Below are 11,967 nucleotides of genomic sequence, written 5' to 3'. Positions count from 1 at the left end.
TTTTGATGCCATATGTTACAAGTTGAAAACCTTATTAGTGATCGAACCCTTTTTGTTTACATTGTTTATTTTTGTTTTTGGGAACAAATTTTGAAGATTCAATAGTGAAATAAAATATATTGATACTTCGATGCCACATCTTAGCATGAAATTCTGCATCAGAAGCAACTAAGGAGAAATCAGAAACTTGTTCTCAAAGATTACTTTTTTGCTTTCTGTAGCCACTGAAGCAAGCAGGCGAGTGCCTGAAATTGCTTAAGGTAGAAAAAGAGTGCAATGTGATATTTGAGGTTGAAGGGATACTATATTTTATAATAATTTAGATTATGAACATTGTTCCTCGCAACTAATTTATAGGCAAAGCATTAATGCTAATTAAAGTTTTGTTTGAGACAACTTTTTTTATTGCTTATTAAAGTAGTTTTTTACTTAAAAAAATAATTTTTTTAATAAAAAGTTGCTTTAAAAAGCAGGAAGAAAGATGTTCCAAATGATGCCTAAGACTTCATTTGAGACAGCTTTTTCACTATTTTTTAAAACATTTTTTTAGTATAAAAGTTTTTAGTTTAAAATTTTTCTGTAATAAATTAAACTTTATTTGAGATAATTTTCTTCCTATTTACTAAAACAGTTTTTTAATAAAAAATAATTGAACTAAAAATTTTAATATTAAAAAACTGCTTTGAAAAATACTAAAAAAATTGTGGCAAACAAAATCTTGGTAATTCAACTGCACAATTATTTTTCTGATCCATCTGCTGTTCTTATCACCATATAGTGTAATAAAAATATGGGAGAACTAGTCAACAAAATGTAAACCAAAAAATATTTCGATTTATATGAAAAATATTTAGACGGAATGAAATCATAAGCAGAGAAGAATTCACAATAATAGAAGAAGTAACGGATCGTATAACATAATCGTAAAATCCTAATTCTATGCATAAAAATATGATTGTAAAAATAATAAAAGGCAATTCTTTGAGTGTTATCGTCCTGACACCTCAGCCCTAGCCCAATCTCCTTGCTACAATCATAGATTCGAGAGAATATTAGGTGCGGAGTGCGGACGGGGAGAATCGTCCGCACAAGTATTGGGTACCTAGCGGTCCTGCACTCGGTACCATTGGGTACCGCTAGGTACCCAGTGCTTGTGCGGACGATGCGCACTACGTACCTAATAATTTTTCCATAGATTCACCGAAAAATTCTCATAATTAAGCTTTGTAACTTATATAGCACAGTGAGCTTTTCGCTCCAAACTTAATAAAATTCAAGTCACAAATTCTATTAATTAGAATACTATGAGTTTGATGTTGAGAAGTAAAATTACGCACAAAAAAAAAAAGAAAAAGAAAAATAAAAAATAAAAACATTAAAGATGAAAGAATATCAGGATTTAAAAAGAAAAATCTGAAAAAAAAAATATCAAGAAGTCACAATACACCATGAAATCCACTATGAAAATGAAAGAAATTGTATAGATATCTCTTCTCACACTTTTTTCTTATCAATCTTCACTTCTCACATCGTTCTACTATCGGAGCAGACAAAGATACCGATCACAATTGCACTAAAGGTTGCAATCTTTCAAATGAAATAAGAAAAAATGCTTTGATTGACTCACAACATTGTGGCGTTGAACCTATAATGCCTCAATGCTGACTTTTTTTGTCTCTTAGCACCATGGCGCTGTGAACTACAACATTGCGGTATTGTGTTCTGTCTCAAAAGGGTTTCATAGCGCCATGGCATTGGCACTATATGGACATCGAAAAAAAAAAAATATTTTGGTGATTCGCCTCTGAACCGTTTGGTAGGGGCACACTGGTCCCTTAACAAGCTTCTCATTGTACCCCTATTGGACAGAATTAAAATCTTAGTCAATTAACACAATCAGATTCCACACAAAACTAACAATTTTTTATTACTTATTAAATATCTAAAAGTATTAGATTCTTATATGTATAGGCAGAGTAAGATTTTTTTTTTAATATGTAAAAAAAAAAAAAAACTCTAATTATTAGTCAGCTGATTAAAAGCCATCTCAATTCACGCGAAAATGATATTCCCATAATGACGTTTGGATGGGATTATGATTTTAGCCTAAACATAATCTGTCGAATCATATTTATTTAAATTCGGTTTCACACATTAAAATTTAGAGATTAGTGACATTTGGCTTTATGTCGTCTTTTGTTGTTGTATTTGCTTAATCAGCTTGATTCAATATTATCTTCTCATGTTTAATAATCAAATTAATAACCTAAAAGAGCTTGACATATAATAACAACGTACATATTTATTTTAAACTATTTATATAGCAACGATTAGCAGTAAATATTAAGGGAAATCCAATTTTACTATTTAGCAGAAGTTATTTTATATATTGAGATTTTTTTTTTCATATGTTTATATGTATTATAGAGTTAACATTTAAACAAACTTTTATGAAAAAAAAAAAAGAATAATGATTTTTCTAATGAATTATAAAATATTTCATTAAGTCTAGGTGAAAGATACTTTATGAGAGTTATTAAAGAAAGCATTAATATCTGAGATTTAGTTATGATGAATAAATTAAGGTTACGGTGCATGGTAGAATAATTGATTTCAAAATATTTTATTTACTTGGTTTTTATTGTTATTTAATATGGTGATGTGTGATGTATTGAATATGTGATTGATCTAGACTCCTGTGAATTTAGGGTTTGTAGAATACTTTGTGTTGAAGTGGGAGGAGCATCATCATGATAGAAATATTCGATTGGTTATGGTCTCTGATTGGTAGGCGACTCTTTAATGAGTAAGGGATAAACATATATTTTTTTGTTAGGGGTCTAGTCCTTGCTACTCGTTGTATGTGAATAACATGTGATAATTCATTCATAGCATCACATGTTACTATTTTGCATGATCTGATAGTTAGCATTGTCAAGTTGATTGTTGCGCAATTTTTTGAATAGTTAAAATATTCTAATTGCTATAAATAACTATTATTTTTGCAAATAATAAATTTTGTAATATCTATAACTGAGCTTAATTATGATATAGCCTTTGTTAAGTACTATTACTGAAATACAATATGTATATAATATAAGCTTGTGTATTTGATGCTTGTAAATGTCAGTATTTAACCCTATCGGATATTTGCTTGCTGGACAGACGGGTCCTCAAAGGGATGACTCTATAGAAAATCATTTGATTTCCTTGGGATTGATTCTTAACTTTCCCGGCAGGGTATTATAGTAAATCGATTATATATATATTGTAAATGACTAATAAGTCATTAGTGGATATATAAATATCACATGCATGTAAGTGAATGTGTTTGGGTTTGAATGCCATGAGCTTGAGTTGCTTCTTGTGGAATTGCTAGGTTCATGCATCAGGCTCATCCATTATATGTATTTAATGTTAGAGTTATTTAATTGATTTAATTGTATAATAGAATTTTATTTATGTTTGATGGATATTTAGTATGTATTGGGTTTAGATGCTTTGATGATTTATTGGTGGATACAAATTATTGAAGTCTTATGGATCAATTGCTTTAAAATTATTTCATAAATTTTATTCAGCTCCCACCCTACCATTTGTTTCTTGTGATTTTCTTCCAGGCCTGGTGGCGAGGTGTGACATATATTTTATTATTATTGTATTTTAGCACACACTTCTAAGCGCCTTCATGACTTAACTTACAAGGGTGAGATGTTGTATGCTTAGAACTCTAGAAAATATGAAAATTTTATGGGATGACTATGATCCCCCAAAAAGTGGGAATTGATTTTTTTTAAGTTTTATTTAATTTTAAAATTTTAATACAAAATAAAAGTGAGTTTTACAAATATTGACTTGCTCATACTATTTAGTGATTTGCAGGAATGTAGTAAAACTAAGGAAAATAAATGCAAATATATATATATATATATAATAGATTGTATGCAAAACCATTTTTACATTATTTAGCTGCCAACAAGGCCTACATTCACATCAAGATATGACATGAGATAGGATTTTACTAATTTAAGTTTGCCTCACCAATCTCACTTCTTCATAATGAACATGTAGAATACAATCAATGTACTCTATTGCATATGCAATTGCAACCTAATCTAGGGTATAATACTAGATTTGCAAGAAGCTAATTATAAGCAAAGAAAAAAAAAACTTAATACTAACGATGTAGGATCTTAATATTTCGCAAAATGAGAAAACAAAAATGTAAAATCTATCCTTTAGAAGCAACATGATAGAACGTCCCTACATTTAATTAACATGTTTGTTGGCCTCATTTTTGAATGAGTTTAACAAGATTTTTTTTTGTCAAGATTGATTTGACACTATCTTTGCCTTGGTGTAGAGCCAACTATGCTTGGGGGCTCCTAGGTAGAGATCCCTTTAGATTTTGCTTAGCTAAATCCTAAACATCCTAAACATTGAACCACGCCTAACTTAACCTTAAGAATGTTGAACACATTTTAAAATAAATTTGACAACATCCATAAGTGCTTAGCCTTAGTTATTAGGATGCCTCTCTTAATATAGGGTCTTCCTCATAGGTGATTTTCTAAGGACTTAACGTTGAACAGTCATAACAACCCCTAGGAAACCCTCTACCCTATTTTTGACCCTTGAGTCCTCTTAAGCTAGGTTAATCTTACATTATCTTATGTGGTATTTAGGACCCTTGAGAGCTCATCGTAGATCTTTCTAAATCCATTTAAAACCTTCTCAACCTGTTACAAACCCATTTGTAATAGGTTGAAGGAAAACCCAAAAGGAACCCTAGATAGGCTCACGGGTTAATTGGACCATTCATGATCCAAATAACATTGAACTTATCTAGAAGCCACCCAATAATCCTATGACACTTCCAAGTCACCTTAGACAAGTAGTTGACTTCCTTAGGACAATCTTAGGTTAACCCTAAATTAAATAAAAAAAATCTAAAAAATAAACAAAAGATCCTCAAGCATATGTGTCCCATAAGCCTAGGATCTATTGATTTGCTCTTAGACCCCCGACCCCCCCTCCCCAAGGTTAAAGAGACTTGGTCAACCCCTTTGAACTATGTTTAAAATAGGTTAGACCATAGTCATATCTTAACCCTAAATTCTCTAAAGTCAAATATAACCATTTAATTTAAACCCAATGGCTTGGTATTGAGTCTAAGTAATCTTAACCCATTTTAAAAACATCTTGACTCATGCTTGACCCATGGTCAAGTCCCATTGACTATGATGAACTTCAATATGCAATTGCAACCTAATCTAAGGTATAATGTTAGATTTGCAACAAGCTAATAATAAGCAAAGAAAAAAAACTTAGTACTAACGATGTAGGATCTTAATATTTTTCAAAATGAGAGAAAAAAAATGTAAAATCTATCTTTTAGAAGCAACATGATAGAACGCCCGTACAATTAATTAACATGTTTGTTTACCTCATTTTTGAATGAGTTTAACAAAAATTTTTTTTTGACAAGATTGATTTGACACTGTCTTTGCCTTGGTGTTGAGCCAACCATGCTTAGTGGCTCCTAGGTAGAGATCCCTTTGGATTTTGCTTAGCTAAATCCTAAACATCTTAAACATTGAACCACACCTAACTTAACCTTAAGAATGTTGAACTCATTTTAAAATAAGTTTGACAACATTCATAAGTGCTTAGCCTTAGTCATTAGGATGCCTCTCTTAATATAGGGCCTTCATCATAGGACCCTTATAGGTGATTTTCTAATGACTTAGCGTTGAACAGTCATAACAACCCCTAGAAAACCCTCTACCCTATTTTTGACCCTTGAGACCTCTTAAGCTAGGTTAATCTTACATTATCTTATGTGGTATTCAGGACCCTTGAGAGCTCATCATAGACCTTCCTAAATCCATTTAAAACTTTCTCAACCTGTTACAAACCCATTTGTAATAGGTTGAAGGAAAACCCAAAAGGAACCCTAGATAGGCTCATGGGTTAATTGGACCATTCATGATCCAAATAACATTGAACTTATCTTGAAGCCGCCCAATAATCCTACGACACTTCCAAGTTAGCTTGGACAAGTAGTTGACTTCCTTAAGGACAATCTTAGGTTAACCCTAAATTAAATCATAAAAATCTTAAAAAAAAACAAAAGATCATCAACCCTATGTGTCCCATAAGCCTGGGATCTATTGACTTGCTCTTGGAACCCCCCCCCCCCCCCCCCCCCCCCCCCCCCCCCCCCCCCCCCCACTTGGTCAACCCCTTTGAACTATGTTTAAAATAGGTTAGACCATAGTCATATCTTAACCCTAAATTCTCTAAAGTCAAATATAACCATTTAATTTAAACCCAATGGCTTGGTATTGAGTCTAAGTAATCTTAACCCATTTTAAAAACATCTTGACTCATGCTTGACCCATGGTCAAGTCCCATTGACTATGATGAACTTCAACTTTGACCAAAACTTAAAAAAAAAAAAAAACCTCAAATTAAATTTAAATATCTAAATTCCAACCTAGTGACCTTATCATTGAGTCCAAATGACCATAACCCATTTTAAGAACAATTATGCCTATGCTTAAGCCATGACTAACCACCCTTAATCAAGGTAACCTAATTTGGCCAAAGGGGTTAAGTGACCTTCTTCGCAGGCACTCAGGTAAAACCCAGGGAAATTATCTAAAAACTTCTCTAACCTAATTAATTATTGGCTTATAAAGTGACATGTGAATTAGGGGTTTTGATTTTTTTTAATTATTGATAATTGTAAATGGTGAAAATTGTTAGTTTCAAAGAAGCAAGTGATATATCATCAAGCCTTGGATGACTAGATAATATTGAATAAAATGTCCTGAATCATAAAACTTATATAATTTATTAAATTTATAAAACTCTCTGTAATTTATCCCTTTTGACCTCGTAAAATATTTAACTAGACCTAGATCTTATGGGATAGGATCCCATGTGATAATGCTACCTCTTGTGGGCTATATTGAAAGATTTTTCCAAAGCAACTTTATTGGTGTAGGCTTTCAATAAGAACTTTGTCGTGGTCGTTTTCTTAGCATTGATAACATGATGACAAATTTTTGCTTCATTTAGTCATTACCCTCCAAAGAAAAAATCTTACTTCAAACTTTTAATTCTAATTATTTATTTATTCTTAAGAAAAACTATAAAAGTACACAAAATTAATCCATATTGTAAAATATTATTTATTTTTATTCAAAGATACATTTCTTTAACACTTAAATCTTATTTATTTACAAAACTAATTTTTTTTATCATTCATCAATTTATATCATCAAAATTTACAACTAAATTATCAATTTTTATTCTCATATTTTATTAAATTCAAAATAATTTGGGATTTACTCATGTAAATACATTAATTTGTTTGGTGAAAATTTTAATTTAAATGTCTATGAATATGTAAATATATTAATTTTGGTGATATGGATGTCAATAAGGTAAAACTTTGGGCATCTTTTTGATAATTCAAATAGAAGAAATGGGCAAGTTTTTTGCATTCTCATTAGCTAAATTAAAATTGGAAAATTAATAATTTGGGATTTAGTCATGCAAATACATTAATTTGTTTGGTGAAAATTTTAATTTAAATGTCTATGAATATGTAAATATATTAATTTTGGTGATATGGATGTCAATAAGGTAAAACTTTGGGCATCTTTTTGATAATTCAAATAGAAGAAATGGGCAAGTTTTTTGCATTCTCATTAGCTAAATTAAAATTGGAAAATTAACCATTCCTAATAACTTTTGCAATGGACATCATTCACAAAGAATATAAGGATATATTTTCCAATCTTCCAATAATACATTTGTTAATTTTTTCACAAAATAAAGCATTAATTTCCATCTTCCTCTCCACAAAAAAACTAAAATAAAATAAATAAAATTTAAACTAGTGCTCTAATTCACAAACTTTTATAGAAAAGAACACTAATAAGAAATGGAGAATTTTGAGGAAAAAAATTATTTTGTAATAATTTGTTATAAATTATATCAAAATGTGCTTAAATATCATTAAATTTGCTTTAAAATTAGTGCAATATAAAAATTTTATATACAACACTAATTTTAAAATAAATTTAATGATATTTAAATTCATTTATTTAATTTATATCAGAATATTCTGATATAATTAGGTTTTTTAGAATTTTGATTGATTAATATTTTTTTTTCTGGATCCAATTATTTTGATCAGTTTGTTGGGAGTTTTAACTATTATTCAAAAAAATTGATATTGGAGTCCTATGTGTGTGTGAGAGATTGGCCTAAATGTCCCAAGAAATTTTTTTTTTTTCCTCACCCTAAATCTCAACCGACCTCTGATTCAGTGCGACTAGTTTTTTAGAATTTAGATTGATTAATATTTTTGTTTTGTTTTGCTCATTTTGATCATTTGGTTGAGAGCTTTGATTATTATCCTGTAGATCTGAAATTAGAGTCTTATGTGCGTGTGAGATTGGCCTAAATGTCCTAAGATTTTTTTTTTTATCCTCACCCTAAATCTCAACCGACCTCTGATTCAGTGCGACGTATCTCCACCTCTCCTTCTCCACAAAATCAGCATCCAAGAACTTAGCAACAAAGACCCAAAACAAGTAAGCATCTTCAAAATTAACGAGAAAGCCAAGTGAGGCACTTACAACAGCAATCCCCACATCACTGCTTTCCTTCTTTCTATTACCTGAAGCAACGATCCCAAGAACTCTTTTTTCCAATATCTTATGCTTGTCTTGTTCATATTTATGATCTGAGAACCATATGTTTTGCAGAAACCCGCAGTTTAATGAAATGTTGCTTCTGTCAGCTAGTTTCTGAACAAGCGCAGGCTCTACCTTTTCTCCTTTCCAATCGTACACATTGAATGCTATTGCAGATCCTCTGTCGAACTTCACCTGTGGCCCATAAATCCTCACCAAGCTATGGCCATTGCTCGAGTGAGGATGCCTCAGCTTCTTCAAGGCAATTACTAACCAGTTCGTTATGCATCTGAGCCTAGTTTGTATTGCTGGCAGACCAAGTGAATCAGCATGATTCAGGCCTCGGAGCTCAATCTCCACTTCTTGATCGAGTTCTTCCTCCTCCTCCACATTGTCATGTACTGTCGCTCTGATATCTTCTTCTACAATTTCGGACTGCGGTTCTCTCTTCTGAGACGCCTCACCTTCCTCATAGTTCTTCCCTGCCTTCTGTGTTGAGCTCAAGGGACCGGAAAAAGATCTGGTTTCCATCTCTTCCTCCCCGGACTGTGACTGAGTGCTTCTTGTTCGAACAATGCTGACGACACCAATGCTTCTCGCGAGCACGGAGGTCTCGAGGACTTGGTGGCTCGATTTCTTGATGAAGAGTCCGGCGAACCCAGATGGATTTTCGCCGAACACTTTGTAGAAGGAGCAGATGATGAAATCCGGCTGGATAAGAGCCATGCCCATGGTATCCATGTCCTTTGGACCCAATGTACAGGCGTCAAGCACCACATGCCATCCCTTCTCCTGCGCCATTTTCATCCATAGATAAGGGTACCTAACCCCAGTCAACCTGGACATGAGCGGAAACACAAATAAACCCTTCTTCTTGCTTCTACTTCCCAGCATCTTCTTCAGTTTTCTGGTATGGATGCTGAGACCAGGCCATGAAAAAGTTGCCGACTTCACCTTCGCTCCCCTATTCAGCGCGCATTCCACCATTGGCTTGATTGCTTCGCTCTCATAATCGTAGACGGTAAGGAGACGCCTATTGGATTGGAAAGGGTAAGTCTCTGCAAGCAATCTGAAAGCCGTGGTTCTGTTTGCTGTGCAGATCATGACATAATCATCTGGTGAGATCTTTAGGAAGCTCATGATGTGTTTTTTGATATATGATTCGAAGCCTGTGTCTTGTTCCCCATACTGCACTTCGAACTTGAGACTCGCGGATTTGTACGAGATGTTGAAGAAAGGGGACGGTTGGGAAGAAGATGAGATGTTATAGGCCTGGGAATGAGAGAAGAGGCCAACGCCGCTATAATCGAGGCAGATTTGGTCGGAGAGGTGAGGGTACTCTGTTTCTCTGATGAGATCAGCCTGCAGCATGGTTTCAAAGTAGTACGGGAAAGCTGAAGAGAAGATTGAGAACGCTTCCTGTAAGGAAGGGAGCGATTCGTGGTTGGTGAATTCGGAGTTTGGGAAAAGAGCGGAAACGGCGGAGATGGCGAAATTGGACCGCGAAGAGCGGGTTGTTGTGTTAGCTCCACCGCCGTCGCCGCCGGTCTTGTGATGCGAAATACAGCACGCAGAGGTGCAGCAGGCCTCCATGGCTCGGCAGCCACAGGGCGAAGACATCTCAAGACCAAAAAAAATTTCTGCTTTTCTTACGATTTGGTCTTTGATGCAGCTTTATTAGCAGAAAATCTGATTTTGGATGGCCAGAGGAAGAGAGTATTTGTGGACCGCAGGAAAAATTGTTATCAAGGCGGAGAAAAATATGCATTGTATTTAAAAAAAATTAAAATTATTTTAAGAGATTATTTTATTTTAAATTTTATAAAATAGCGTAAGCAATCTCACCGTCGTATATGGCCAAATGTGATCGTTTAGAGATCTTACTAATTTTGCTATTCAAATGGTTATTTATGCTTTTCCTTCATAATCGTTGAAGAAAAAATAACACTTTTGACTCTGTACAAGCAGCCCAGAGAGGCACAGAAGTGTTCATACGGTTTATGCAAAGTGGGTGAGAATATTGGACTGCAATTTATGCATTAATTATTGAGAGCTTTATAGCTTTCTTTTGAGCAATGTTACCTGCTCTTTTTATTTTTGAGATGCAATATGGCTGTAGCAGTCCCTTCAAAAATTACATATCCTATATTTCTCTCTTTGTAATTGAGATCATTGAGGATAATATCGGCATCTCACTGGGTGAATCGCTATAAAAAGTGAATATAGTCATATGACAATCATGTTGAATTCAAATTTATCAGTGACGGGAGTTGGATTGAGTGAGCAAGAATGGAGAGTGTAGAAAGAGGGAGAGAGTAGAAAAAGCAGAGAAGAAGATAAGAGATCTCAAGCTGGAAGAAACTCCACGGTTAGGAAAAACTCTAGGGTCCAAGAGTCAAAATTTCCCCAATCCAAAGGTCTCATAATTGTTCCTCATCACCATTTATCTTTAAAGTTATGAGGGTTACAAGAAAGGCTTTAGAGAGAAAAATTTTAGTAGAAATACATGCTATGCAAAATACCAAGGTTCTTAAAATCAAATCGGACCGACTGGTTCAACCGGTTGAACCGTGAACCGGCCGGCCAATTCGGGCTCATTAGAGATCTGGAAAAGCACAAAACAGATATAAAATTGATCGGCCCGGTGATCGGATTGCAAAATCGACGAACCGACGCAGGTTTTCAAAATTGTTAGGTTTGGCTTATCAGAAGAAATTAGCAAATAAAAACATAATATTCTTAATCGAGCTCCTATTCCTATCCCGTATCCCACCGCCTGCTCTCGCGTTCGATTCAAACATCTTGAGTGGTCAGCATCCCTCTTCATTCATTCACCAACTCGGTGAGAGCTAAGCTTACAAAGGCATTATTCCTCTCCGACATCACATTCCTTTCTTCTATTTGCTTCAAATCCCTAGCTCTCCCTCTGTCCTCTCTCTCTCTCTCTCTCTCTCTCCAAGGGATAAGACTAATTTTCTTCCTTTTATCTTCACATTATATTTTAAAAACTCCAAATTTTAATTTATAGGAGATTTATGTAATTAAAATCAATAAATTACATTAGAAAATAATTATAATATTTAAATTTAAATCAAGTAGCTTAAAATATAATAATAAAATGCAATTTTTTAATATATTTATTTCTCATTGTAAAATATTTTTTTGTTATATTTTATTTAAATTAGATATGAAATTATACGGTAGAAGAGTAGTTGACATAGATTAGTATGATAATATATAATTTATATAAATT

General features: G+C 33.3%; 1 protein-coding gene across 1 annotated transcript; it reads right to left on the bottom strand.

Annotated features, from left to right (window-relative positions):
- Positions 1–8,368: 8,368 nt before the first annotated feature.
- Positions 8,369–10,465, bottom strand: LOC110111953 (molybdenum cofactor sulfurase-like). The gene has a single exon (XM_020844026.2). The coding sequence runs from the start codon at positions 10,332–10,334 to the stop codon at positions 8,514–8,516; it is 1,821 nt and encodes a 606-aa protein (XP_020699685.1). The 5' UTR covers positions 10,335–10,465; the 3' UTR covers positions 8,369–8,513.
- Positions 10,466–11,967: the final 1,502 nt, after the last annotated feature.

This window comes from Dendrobium catenatum, unplaced genomic scaffold (genome assembly GCF_001605985.2).
Source record: "Dendrobium catenatum unplaced genomic scaffold, ASM160598v2 fragScaff_scaffold_1638, whole genome shotgun sequence".
In the NCBI taxonomy this organism is placed as follows: Eukaryota; Viridiplantae; Streptophyta; class Magnoliopsida; order Asparagales; family Orchidaceae; genus Dendrobium; species Dendrobium catenatum.
Note: the sequence above shows the minus strand (reverse complement) of the source record. Positions and strands in the feature narration are given on the sequence as shown.